Source organism: Sturnira hondurensis, unplaced genomic scaffold (assembly GCF_014824575.4).
Source record: "Sturnira hondurensis isolate 20B ecotype Veracruz unplaced genomic scaffold, ASM1482457v3 Scaffold0005543, whole genome shotgun sequence".
Taxonomy (NCBI): Eukaryota; Metazoa; Chordata; class Mammalia; order Chiroptera; family Phyllostomidae; genus Sturnira; species Sturnira hondurensis.
The window spans coordinates 88,958-102,230 of NW_028078174.1; the positions used below are offsets into that span (position 1 = coordinate 88,958).

Genomic DNA, 13,273 nt, shown 5'->3' on the forward strand with positions numbered 1-13,273 from the left:
AAAAAGATGACCGTTGTGTAAATATTCACCTCTCGTCAGCTGCCTGTGAGGCCCAGATAATAATGTCTTGTCTGTTTCCTTGTTTGGGTCACACTGGCTCGAATTCCCCAGAGCGGCTGCCAGTGTCCCGGTTCCTGGTTCTGGGGAAGGTCTCGGTCAGGGCTCCCCCGCAGACCAGGTGCAGACAGGAGAGGCTCCTGGCGTCGGCCTCCACAGTGCAGATAAATATGTACCGTGCCCACCTCGGAGGCCCAGTCTGCTACAAATTCCTGAAGTGGTACTGACGACACTTCTGACACATGAAGAAACAAATAGTCCACTTTCTGGAAAAGAGAAGTGAAAGTTGCCCAGATAGTCAGGAAACCACAAGAAAGAACAGAAAGAACAGAGAACAGAGCTGAGTAGCAGCCAGTGCCCAGAGCCATCAGGGGTCCCAGAATGGAGGTTCCCACTCCGGCAGAAGGGGGCCAGGGACCCCGCGTTCTCCCAGGAAGGGGGCAGGGTTTTGGGTGAAGGCAGGATGCTGTGGCCCCGTGACCTTGTGTTTGTGGGCAGGCACAGGGCCGGCCCTGCTCCCTGACACACCCCACGTTAGCCCTGAGTCATTTTCCCCGGGGGTGTGTGGGAAACAGACTTTTTGCTGTTTTTTTTTTTTTTGATAACATGATTGGGTGTCCCCCACCTGAGAATGAGGTCAGCGTTATCCATCCCTGCCTAACATAAGGCTCAGTAGGTGCTGAGTCTGAGGGAGTGGACGCCACGGGGCCCCTGCTCAGCCTCACTCCCAGGACAGCCCTGGAGAACCCAGGGGAGACCAGGTGTGTGAGAGAGAGACTTCCTACAAGAGTGGGCAGTGGAGACGTCCTAATGGTGACAGACAGAGCTATGGACGCCGTCTACTGACACTGGGGACTGTCTCCAGCAATGGAAGAAAGCCAGTAGGAAACATGAGAGGAAATTTAACTTAAGCATGTTTAAATATCTGTAAAAATAAAGAGGGATATGAAATGTTTCAGGCAATACGGTGAATTATATTACAGAAGAATAGGAGAGGGTTGAGAAGATTTAGAAATTTTAGAGGTGAACAACGCAACAGAATTAACACATTCAAAACATAAATCCTACCCTCGCTGGTGTAGCTCAGTGGATTGAGCACGGGCCTGCGAAGCAAAGGATCGCGGTTCGATTCCTGGTCAGGGCACAGGCCTGGGTTGCAGGCCAGTTCCCAGCAGGGGATGCACAAGAAGCAACCATACATTGGTATTTCTCTCCCTCCCTCTTTTCCTTCCCCTCTAAAGATAAATAAACAAAATCTTTTAAAAGGAGTTAAAAAAGTTTAGAGGTGAACAAAGCAACAGAATGAACGCATTCAAAACATTAATTCCATCAAAGAGTAGAAGAAACATTTTAAGCTGAAGAAACATTGATGAAAGCAGAGTATGATGTTGAGGAAATTTCTAGGATGCAGTGCACAGAGACCAGAAGAAGAGATTCGAGATACCTGGAGACCAGAATTAGGACAAATATTACATGTATTAACAGTTAAAAGGAAAGAAGTGAAAATGAAACTTAGTAACAGTTCAAGAGATAAATAATCGAACCCTTTAGAGAGTTGAAAAACCAACTAAGTGTTAGGGTGCATATATTTAAAAATAAAATCTGTGCCCTGGCAGGTGTAGCTCAGTGGACTGAGTGCCCACTTGTGAACCAAAGGGTTGCCAGTTCGATTCCCAGTCAGGGCACATGCCTGGGTTGCAGGCCAGGTCCCCAGTAGGGGGCGTGCAAGAGGCAACCACACATTGATGTTTATCTCTCTCCTTCCCTTCCCGTCTCTCTAAAAATAAATTAATTAATTCTTAAAAAATGAGAAAGTAGATAAAATAAGATGATGTGTCTGTTTACATGCTTCTCACATGCTTTTTTTCTTTCTGAAAACCAGAAACTAACAAACATAAATAGTTAGTTTACCCCATGCACACTTCTGATACCTGCAGGTAAAAAGTGCAGGGGAGAGATTCAAAGTTCGTCTCTGGGTGCACCATTCTAGGAGGCTGGAACTTCAGGAACCTGAAAATATTCTACATATTCAAGACACAATGGAGTCAAAAAGATGAAAAAACACACTGTGACATGAATATAAACAAGTACAAATAAATACGAGTTATTGATATCCAATCACCACAGCTACACAATGAAACAAACAAACAAAAAGAAAATCTGCGAATTTCCTAGAAATTGGGTTTTCAAATGAGGGTCCAGCATAAATGAACCTGTACCCTTACCCCAGGTGGGAAACACCTGTGTGGATGGACTCGGTGCGTCTTCCCTGATACTAAGGGGTCCATACACGACAAAACCCCAGTAGCCCTGACTTCACGTAACCCCAGGTCACGCTTTCTAAATACTGTTCCTATTAAAAGAACCCAAGACCGAGGGGGAACCTTGTCCAGGGCAGGAGCACAGATGGGCCCAGGGTCCCTATCCATCTACACAGAGTGACAACGGGGCCCTGCCAAGGACAGGGAGGATGTCTCAGAAAGCGCAGCTGGAAAGGACCTTCCTCAGACAATTCTGGTGAGCTGAGCAGCATGTCGCAGGGAGGGGGCCCAGCTCCCAGCAGGACGCAGGCGCCTTTCAGGCAGTGGCGCCTGCCCTGGAGGAGCCCCTTCCTCCCCAGACTGGCTCCGACTCTGAGCAGAGAGGGGGCGGCGCTTCCCTGGAGAGGAGGAGCCCCAGCGAGAGCCCAGGGAGCCGCCCCTCCCCGCGTGCAGTCCCTGTAGGGACAGGAGAGGACGGGAGTGTCCCTGCCCACCCCTGCTCTCAAGAGACCAGGTGACTGGCCCTGGTCCTGTCTGGCGTGGCAGCCGCACAGGGACACAGCGCGGGTGCAGTGCAGCCACACACAGGGCATCTCAGAATCAAGCTGCGTCCCCCCTCCCCCGCCCCCCCCCCCCGACAATGGAGCCCACAGGGTGACCCGCTGGGCTTCCGACTCTGGTGGCCCAGTTTGGGTGAAGTGTCAGGGGTGAGGTCAGAGGCTTGTCAGAAACCTCTGCCCAGATCTTTGGAAGCTCGGGCGGGGGGTGGGGAACGTCCTCAGACCCCAAAGAGTCCGAGGCCAGACTCCAGAGACTCCGCCTGCTGCTGTGACAAATGCGAACCAGCGTGGTGGCTCACAGACCAGGGACGTGTGATCTCGGGGTCCTGGAGGTCCGGAGTCTTAACCTGCTGACCTTGAGGTATGTGCAAGGCTGCCTTCTCTCCTGGAGGCTCCGGGGAGCGTCCCTCCCTTGTCTTCCAGCCTCTAGAGACCCCGCGTTCTGTGACACACATCCTCCTCTTCCCTTGTCTTCAAAGCCAGCGGGTCCTTCTCAGGAGGTGACACTGGGGACCCGGTGTCTGCTTCCTCCTCTTCTGAGGAGCCTGTGACCTTGACCTGTGTGAGTCACCCTGTCCTGGGGGCACAGGGACAAGTGTCCAGGTCCCTGCTTTCACCTCCCTGCCCTTGAACCCAGACTGGGGCTGCTGGGTGGACGGAGGTTCCCTGCCAAGTTCTGAGGAACAGGCTGCAGATCTGCTCAGAGGCTGCACCACTTTGCTTCTCCACCAGGGGGCCCAGGGGCTCCCGATCCTCCAGGGCCTTGCACACTGGCTGTGTTTATGTTAGTACGTTTAATTTATTCCTCAGTTACAGTGGATGTACAGTATACTATTCCAAGTGTACAGCACGGGGATTAGATATTTACACACCTTATGATGTGACCCCCCCGTGACTCTAGTGCCCCCCCCCTTTAAAATAATTTCATCAATAGTCGTCCTGAGGAATGTGCACTGATATTTACTGTGGTTTTGGTCGAGTCCCTTTCCTGGACTTTCGATCCAAGTCACCTGAGACCAAGGGGACAGATGCAGGAGGCATGGCTCTGCGTCTCTTGGGCTCCAGTGTGAGCCTCGGGCCCTAGGGGAGGCCCCTCCTGGGGGTTTAGAATCTAATTTCTCTGTCAGGAGCTCCCTTGTGTCCATCCCTGTGGTCCATGTGGCCACCTGTACCGGCTGTGCCCAGCCTCTGCCAGAATCCCCACCAGGATCAGCAACACCACGCCAGCCAGGCCGATGCGGACACAGTTCCCCACCATGTAATTCTGGGAGGTAGGGGCTGGAAGCAGAGGACAGGGGATCACTGACAGGTGGGGAAGAATCAGCCAATCCCAGAGCCTATGAGACAGGAGTTCCTTCTCCATTGGACAGGACTTGTCTGTTTGAGCACCTTCCCCCTGGCGACTCTCCCCTGGTGACTTACGTGTCTGGGAGCCCCCTTCTGTGGGTACCAGAGTGACTTCTGTGGGTACCAGAGTGACTTCTGTGAGTGGGGGGGTGACTTCAGGGGTTGTTCCTGAGAGTGAGAAAGGACCAGTGTTTGTCTCCATCACAGACCCTCCCTTCCCTGGGAGCACCCAGCCCCTGCCCTCCCCACCTCGGGGCCCCTCGGTCTGCACCCCCAGACTTCACTACCAGCGACCACAGCTCCCCAGTGCAGGGCCCAGTGCAAACTCAGACTTGCTCAGGGATCCAGGGTGAGTCTCCCCTCCTCACTCTCACACCCCCAGGCTGAACAGGCCTCTTGCAGGTGAAGATGCAAGATGTCCCTGCCTGCTGAGTGTCTACCCCCCAGGAGAAAAGCAGGACCCCTCCCCACTGCCACCCGAGTGTCCACTCCCCAGCAGAGCCCCCAGAGAGGAGTCCGCAGGCTGAGGTCTCCACTCCCCAGCCCCAGAGGGGCTCCAGTGAGGGGGCAGGAGAAGCCCTGAGCCCAGGTTCCTCCTCAGCCCGTCCCTCTCAGCCTGGCCCTGCAGCTCCCACAGCCTCCACACCCAGCCTCTTTCTCTGCCCTTCTCAGTACAGAGGACGCCCCTGGACTCCCAGGAATGGGGACAGGCAAATGTGAAAACAGCTGGATGGAATTCTCTGCTTCTACATATCTGAGGGGCAGGACACCCTGCAGAATGTCTTGTTACTCTCCATACTTGAGCACAAAGCAGTTGGACCCTGGTCCAGAGACAAACAGGTGGGTGGGACCCACCTCACCTGGCCACATGGCCAGGAAGTCGTGAAGGCTGGCTGCACCTAGCAAGGACACTGTGTCTCCCACAATCCCCCAGGGCAGTGAGGGTCATAGGTCAGGATCAACTGGACCTGCCCACGGACCCAGGGGAGTCTGACAGCGCCATGAAGAGCGAAGGGAGAGACAGTTCCAGGTTTTGAAGGAACAAGTCCTCCCTCCTTGCCCCACTCCCTGAGCCTGTCACTTGAACTGGACTCCAGGACCTCTCGGGAGCTGGCCACACAATAGGGAAGGATAGCCTCATCCCAGAGGACCCCCAAGCACCTCTAGCCCTGCTCAGGGACTCCAGGAGTCCAGTGGTGGATGGACCACTTACAGGGGACACATTGCCTGAGGCCCCACAGAGTCTGCCCAGGTGAAGACAATCGGCTGAAAACCATTCTGAATGAAAGGACCAAAGGTCCCTTGAAGGGGGTCTGTCCTGAAAGTCCACTCTCTGTAACCCTGCAAGACAGCTCAAAGGCTGCCCCATGCTGGGGCTCAGTTCCCAGACCACTGTATTGTCCAGATGAAACCAGGATTCCAGAGTCCTGAGCCAGGTGTGAAGTCCAACGGACAGGAGTGCAGAGGGGCAGGAGAATGACAGGGCTGGGGGCCAGCAGGAGGGCAGGGAGCTTGGGACAGAGGACATGGGTGGGGACAGGGTGCAGGGACCTGGGGCAAACCTGAGGGTGGAGGGGAGACGTCCTCATCTGTCACCTTCAGCTCCAGGGGCTCACTGGGCTCAGACCAACTGAACCCTTTGCTGTAGAAGCAGAAGTAACTCCTGGCCGTGACGCCACTCACTGCCTCGATGCAGAATTTGGCCTCTGCCCGCTCTGAGCCGTGTTGAGAAGGAAATTTCTCCTCCCTATAAGCAGATATATTCCCCTTCTCCACCAGACGGAATGTGTCCGCCCAGGCTGGGCCCCGGCACACGATAGTCGCAGGCCGTCCCGGGCAGATGATGGGATCCAGTTCAACCCTGATGGAGGGTTTGGGCAGGGCCCCTGGAAGGAAGTAGAGCAGTTCTCGGGGTCCGAGAGGAGGAAGTAACCACACCTCACTGTCCCTCTGAACTGTGAACCCACAGTTTTCTGGGTTCACTTCCATGCTTTTAACAAACATGCAGAGTTGTGCAACCATCCCCACGACCCACTTTAGAACCTCCCGCCATCCTTTCCCCAAACACCACCCCCCACATCCACTCCAGGGGACTGAGAATCCCCATCACTGCAGACTGACCCCCCTGACACAGGACCCCAAGTTCTGGTCCCATGTTGGGCTTTTCTCAGGGTGACACAGGAGGGGTCAGTGTAGGGTGAGGTCCTGGGAATGTTTCTCTGCCCATGGCTACTTTCTAGGGGGAAGAGACCTGGGAGGGGGACAAAGGGTGAGGATGATGGGTCACGTGTGGGGACAGGGAAGCAAGAGCCTGAGATGTGGGAGTGACATGAGGCGGGTCGGAAGGGCAGCTGGGTGACACTGCAGAGCTCCCCTGGAAGTCCAGGGGGGATGGAGCTCCGCCCAGATCTGGTCACATGACCCCAGAGGGTGGGGATTCTCATCTCCAGGGCCATCCTCTGAGCAGCACTCAGCTCTGTTCCCACTGCATTCTCTACCTTCCATGCAGCCTGTTCCCATTTCTAGTATTGAGGGTCCTGAAACCCCATGTGTGCCACGTGGCTGGGGAGGGGGGAGGAGAGGGCTGCTATCCCTGAAACAGGAAGATGGCACGCATGGCACCAGACCCCCACAGAGGCAAATGCTGGCCCGGGCTCGTCACTCGGTCACTCCCTGGCTCATTCTTTCATCCACATGCCAGTTCTTCTCCACCTACAGAGGCGCCCCATGTGCCACTGGCCCCACAAACATGAGACTCACAGACACAGTCGCCTGCCTCCTTGACTGGAAGGAAGAGGGAGCAGAGAACCAGGTGAAGGGGTCGTGCAAACCCACAGCCATGCGCGGTGGGTGACAGGCACCCCCTGTGAGTGTGAGAGTCTCAGGGCAAATGATTGACAACTGACCTCCTCTGAGGGTCAGAGGGAAGGGGCGCTGAGCTGAGACCTGAAGTCCAAGTGTGGACTGCCAAGCCCAGGGAGAGGAGATGTCAGTCAGGGAGGGGACGGGTGAAGGGAGCAGGACATAGGGTTTGAGGAAGTGCAGGAAAGGCTGTGTCTCCCCAGATCAGCGGGTCAGACAGCGTGAGAACAGACCCCTCCAGATGGAGAGACAAGGGCCTGACTCTCGTCTGAGCTGAAGATGAGCCATCAGAGGACTCAAAGGAATACTAATACTTTGCCAGAAAGCACAACATATCTAAAAAAATTGAGTCTAAAAAGGTAGACTTACTGTTCTGCGTGTGGACGGCCTGGCCCAGGCAGAGCCCTGGGGGAGAAGCTGTGGTGAGAAAAACGCCCAGCACCCGGCCTCCCCCCACCCCACCCCCGGGGGCTGCAGTCAGGGGCCCTGATGGAGGCAGGGCTCAGCCCCCGAGAGTCCAGCTCCCTCCTCAGCTTCACCTCTGAGCACAGCCCTTCTTCTGGCTCTGAGTTTCAGTGAAGCCCCAGTCCCCTCTCCCAAACAGGTCCTCAGTCTGAACCTGTTCCCACTCCCAGGTACCCTTTCTGGGACTGAGCCTTCCATGGTCAGAGTTGGGTTGGGTCCAGAGCTGAGGGGTCAGACCCTTCAGAAGGACCATGAGTCTCCTGGGCTGGAGTCAGGACTCAAAAAGGATGAAGATGCCTCCCCAGGCTCCCATCCCCTCTGTCCCAGGACGTTATCCCTCCCTTCCAGGACTCACCCAGGACCAGGATTGAGCTGGGACGGGGGTCCATGCCCAGATCAGCAGCCTGCACCGTGGAGAGTGGAGGTGGAGAAGGTGGAGAGTGGAGGACCGAGCCTGCAGCCTGCACCGTGCTCAGGGAGTGTGGGTCAGGGGTTTTCCCGGGGTGGCCACCTCCATGGCCCCATGCAAAGGGGAAGAGCTAATTCCAGACCGTCCTCAGTCAAGGTCGGGCACGTCACCTGTGAGAAACTGAAAGAGACTGGTGGGTGCTGCACCCATGTGCGGGGCTCACTCAGCAGAACCGGGGTCACTAGGGGGCCTGCCTGCAGGACCCCAGAGCGCTCTCTAGGGAATGATCTTCATTCTGAAGCTTCAGTCTCAGCTTCATGGTGGCCTCCGGGTCCCCTGAGGTTAAAGACCAGCTAGATTTTTTAGGTCAGCAAGGGGGCCAAAACTTGTACTTTGGGAATCTCTCCTCTGTGCCTGTCTGTTTTTTTGTTGGTTTGTTTTCCACCCTTTTCCCTGGGGATGGAACCGATAAACGAGGAGATGAGGGAGTGTCTAGACAATTCCCACATCCTCCCCAAGGACTCATTCAGCCCCCTTGGCAGCCCCGCCCCCTGGGCAGCCCCGCCCCCTGGGCAGCCCCGCCCCACAGCAAACCTGTGCTTTCTGCCCTCACTGAGCATGAAAGCAAAGGGAGATCAGTAAACACGTGTTTATACCTGCCATTTTTCCAGTTCCTTGATTATTTCTTTTTTTTAAATTTAATTCTTGTTCGAGTACAGTTTTCTGTCTTATATTCCCAGCCCTGCCCCCCATTTATTTCTTAATAAAATAAATATAATTTAAAAAGACCCAGAAGCTCACAGGTACCGAGAGGTCATGGGAGAGGTTTGGGGAAGGGGAACTGATGGGCGGGGTCCACTTCTCTCCCCTTTTGCTTGGGGACAGCCCCCGGCTACTTCCCTTTTTCTTCCCAGCATCCATCCTCTTGGGGAGGGAGTCTGGAGGCCGAGCTCCAACACAGTTCCTACGGGAATGAAGCAGCATTGGGAGTTCAAGCTGTCGTGAGGCGTGTGGTCTTTTGTTTTCCAAGGAGCTGTTGGTTCTCCCATCGCGTTGCACCCAACCCTGCCTTTATGGGAACGTGAGGAGGGAAGTGGCTTTGAAGTCACACCCCATGTGGTGTCCTGGAGCTGGGGACAGCCTGGGCTGCATTCCCTGTGGCAGGAGAGAAACGTGCTGGCCCTGTGGCCTCTCCTCTCACTCGTGGGAAACAGGTAAAACCTGTCTCCTAGACCTTCCTTCCCCCAGTTGGAAGACAAGAGCCCTTAGCGGCCCTCCCGTGAGTGTGGGGAGGGGAGGGCAGGATGCTGATAGTCTCTGTTCCCTAAATGGTGCCCAGATTACAGCACTCTGGTGAGCCTTGTGTTTAAGGCAGAAAGGCCGAGATTTGTCAAGAGCAGGTGTGGGGATTACCTGTCATGTTTCCTGACTCTGTGGAAAACAGTATGGAGGACCCTCAAAAATTAAAAATATGCACCAATCCTAGCATTCAGCAATGTACTTCGGGGTGTACATCCAAAGGAAATGAAAACAGGACACTCAACAGATAAAACTCCTGCCATGTTTATTGCAGCGTTATTCATAAGAGCCAAGTTAAGGAGTCAGCCTAAGTGTCCATCAATGGATCAAGAAGATACACATGGCCCTGGCTGGTGTGGCTCAGGAGATTGGGTGCCCACTTGTGAAGCAAGAGGTCGCTGGTTCAGTTCCCAGTCAGGGCACAAGCCTGGGTTGTAGGCCAGGTCCCCAGTAGGGGGCGTGAGAGGCAACCACACATTGATGTTTTTCTTTACCTTTCTCCCTCATTAACCCTCTCTCTGAAAATGAATAAATAAAAATTTTAACAACGATGAAGTAAGTAAAATATGATCTTGTGTCTGTTTACCTATTTTTCACATACTATTTATTTCATTCTGCAAACCAGAAACTAACAAAAATCCTCCCCTCCGAAGTGCGGAGGGACAAGGGAAAAGGGAGGGAATCAAGTGTTCGTCTCCGAGTGAACTATTTTTGCAGCTCTAACATCTGAAACCTGAAAACATTCTACGTATTCCAGACACAATAAAGTCATAAAAGAAAAAATATCACACTCTGACATAACTAAAAAGAAATAAAAATAAATACGAGTTATTGATATCCAATCACCACAGCTACACAATGAAACAAACAAACGAAAAGGAAATCTATGAATTTCCTAGAAATTGGGCTTTCAAATGAGGGTCCAACATAAATGAACCTGTACCCTTACCCCAGGTGGGAAACACCTGTGTGGATGGACTCGGTGCGTCTTCCCTGATACTAAGGGGTCCATACACGACAAAACCCCAGTAGCCCTGACTTCACGTAACCCCAGGTCACGCTTTCTAAATACTGTTCCTATTAAAAGAACCCGAGACCGAGGGGGAACCTCGGTCCAGGAACCTCGGGAACCCTCCTGTCCAGGGCAGGAGCACAGATGGGCCCAGGGTCCCTACCCGTCTACACAGAGTGACAACGGGGCCCTGCCAAGGAGAGCGAGGATGTCTCAGAAAGCGTAACTGGAAAGGACCTTCCACAGACAACTCTGGTGAGCTGAGCGGCATGTCGCAGGGAGGGGGCCCAGCTCCCCGCAGGACGCAGGCGCCTTTCAGGCAGTGGCGTCTGCCCTGAAGGAGCCCCTTCCTCCCCAGACTGGCTCAGACCCTGAGCAGAGATGGGGCGGCGCTTCCCTGGAGAGGAGGAGCCCCAGCGAGAGCCCAGGGAGCCGGCCCTCCCCGCGTGCAGTCCCTGTAGGGACAGGAGAGGAAGGGAGTGTCCCTGCCCACCCCTGCTCTCAAGAGACCAGGTGACTGGCCCTGGTCCTGTCTGGCGTGGCAGCCGCATAGGGACACAGCGCGGGTGCAGCGCAACCAAACACGCAGCGTCTCAGAACCCAGCCGCGTCTCCAGACGCAGGGGGACCCAGGGCGTGACCCGCTGAGCTGTTGACTCTGGGGGCCGAGTTTGGGTGAAGTGTCAGGGGTGAGGTCAGAGGCTTGTTGGTAACCTCTGTCCCAGTTTCAAGAAACTGCGGGGCGTCCTGAGACCCCAAAGAGTCGGACACCAGGCTCCTGAGACTCCGCGCGCTGTTGGAACAAATGCGCGCCAGCGTGGTGGCTCACAGTCCGGGGAAGTGTGATCTAGCGTACCAGGAGGTGGGAGTGCGAACCCGCTGACCTTGAGGAGTGTGCAGGGCTGCCTTCTCTCCTGGAGGCTCCGGGGAGGGTCGCTCCCTCGTCTTCCAGCCTCTAGAGACCCCGCGTTCTGTGACACGTGATCCCTTCTTCTCTTCTCTTCAAAACCAGCGGGTCCTTCTCAGGAGCGTCTCTGGGACCCAGTGTCTGCTTCCTCCTCCTCTGAAGAGCCTGTGATGCCCTTGACCTTTGTGAGTCACCTGTCCTGAGGGCACAGGGACAAATATCCAGGTCCCTGCTCTCACCTCCCTGCCCTTGAACTTAGACTGGGGCTGCTGGGTGGACGGAAGTTCCCTGTCAGGTTCTGAGGAACAGCCTGCAGATCCGCTCAGAGGCTGCACCACTTTCCGTCTCCACCAGGGGGCCCAGGGGCTCCCGATCCTCCAGGGCCTTGCACACTTGCTGTGTTCACATCAGTACGTTTAATTTATTCCTCCCTTACAGTGGACGTACAGTATACTATTCTAACTGTACAGCACGGGGGTTAGACATTATGAAGTGACCCCTCAGTAGGTCTAGTGCCCCCCCTTTATAAATAATGTCTGCAGTAGTCCTCCTGAGGAGTGTGCGGTGATATTCACTGTGGTTCTGTCTGGTGTCCCTTCCCTGGGTTTTCGATCCAAGTCAGGTGGGAAGTGAGGATTCAGATGCAGGAGGCAGAGACCACTCCAAGGACAGAGGTGGGTGGGCGGAGGCCCGGGGCAGGTGCAGTCCCACAGGTGACAGGTGTGGGAGAGACCAAAGTCCTGAGCAGCATATGTCCGGTCCCAAGAAAGCAGGTGAGAACTCAGGGCTCCAGGAGGAGGAAGAGGGAGGCAGAGGCTGCAGGCACCTGGGGCCTGACTGAGATCCAGGAGAGAAGGGAGGAGACCTGGGCAGCAGTGGGGCTGGGCTGTGAGTGGGGTGAGTGTCAGACCTGGAGCCAAACCCTGGAGAAGGAGACGGACCACACAGGAGGCCAGGTCCCCGCTGCTCCTGCACACTTCTGAGGACAGAGTCCCAGGCACAGGGCACCCTCACCAGGCGCACCATGAAATTCACAGAATGGACATACATGATTCTTGGTCCCTTGGACTCCAGTGGGAGCCTGGGGCCCTGGGCAAGGACCCTCCTGGGGGTTTGGAATCTAATTTCTCTGTCAGGAGCTTCCTTGTGTCCATCCCTGTGGTACGTGTGGCCACCTGTGCCAGCTGTGCCCAGCCTCTGCCAGAATCCCCACCAGCATCAGCAACACCACACCAGCCAGGCTGATTCGGACACAGTTCCCCACCGTGTAATTCTGGGAGGCAGGAGCTGGAAGAAGAGGACAGGGGATCACTGACAGGTGGGCAAGAATCAGCCAATCCCAGGGCCTATGAGACAGGAGCTCCTTCTCCATTGGACAGGATTTGTCTGTTTGAGCACCTCCCGCCTGGGGACTGTCCCCTGGTGACTTACCTGTTTGGGAGCCCCCTTCTGTGGGCACCAGAGTGACTTCTGTGGGCACCAGAGTGACTTCTGTGGGTACCAGAGTGACTTCTGTGAGTGGGGGGGTGACTTCAGGGGTTGTTCCTGAGAGTGAGAAAGGACCAGTGTTTCTCTCCTGCACAGACCCTCCCTTCCCTGGGAGCACCCAGCCCCTGCCCTCCCCACCTCGGAGCCCCTCGGTCTGCACCCCCAGGCTTCACTACCAGTCGACCACAGCTCCCCAGTGCAGGGCCCAGTGCAAACTCAGACTTGCTCAGGGATCCAGGGTGAGTCTTCCCTCCTCACTCTCACACCCCCAGGCTGAACAGGCCTCTTGCTCTAGAGGATGCAAGATGCCCCTGCCTGCTGAGGGTCCACCCACTAAGAGAGAACCAGGACCCGTCCTCACTGCCACCCCATTGTCCACTCCCCAGCAGAGCCCAACAGAGGAGTCCCCAATGCTGAGGTCTCCACTTTCCAATCCCAAAGGGGCTCCTAATGGGGTGACTAAGCTCTCTATGGGCTCCAGTGAGGGGGCAGGAGAAGCCCTGAGCCCAGGTTCCTCCTCGGCCCGTCCCTCTCAGCCTGGCCCTGCAGCTCCCACAGCCTCCGCACCCAGCCTCTTTCTCTGTCCCTCTCAGTACTGAGGACGCCC

The 13,273-nt window shown here is 55.4% G+C and overlaps 1 protein-coding gene across 1 annotated transcript; it reads right to left on the reverse strand.

Moving 5' to 3' along the window:
* Positions 1-3,663: 3,663 nt before the first annotated feature.
* Positions 3,664-8,005, reverse strand: LOC118987928 (leukocyte-associated immunoglobulin-like receptor 2). The gene is made up of 5 exons (XM_037047270.1): positions 7,908-8,005; positions 7,457-7,492; positions 5,788-6,111; positions 4,301-4,393; positions 3,664-4,156 (listed from the first exon to the last, which is right to left on the reverse strand). Exons 1-5 carry the CDS (start codon positions 7,939-7,941, stop codon positions 4,002-4,004), a joined length of 642 nt encoding a protein of 213 aa, XP_036903165.1. The 5' UTR covers positions 7,942-8,005; the 3' UTR covers positions 3,664-4,001.
* Between the last annotated feature and the right edge of the window lie 5,268 nt (positions 8,006-13,273).

Coding starts and splice junctions, on each gene's coding strand:
- LOC118987928 (XM_037047270.1), bottom strand. CDS start 7,941: ATGGACCCCCGTCCCAGCTCAATCCTGGTCCTGG. Junction 7,493..7,907: donor CAGCTCAATCCTGGTCCTGG/GTGAGTCCTGGA, acceptor CTTCTCCCCCAG/GGCTCTGCCTGGGCCAGGCC. Junction 4,157..4,300: donor AGAAGGGGGCTCCCAGACAC/GTAAGTCACCAG, acceptor CTCTGCTTCCAG/CCCCTACCTCCCAGAATTAC.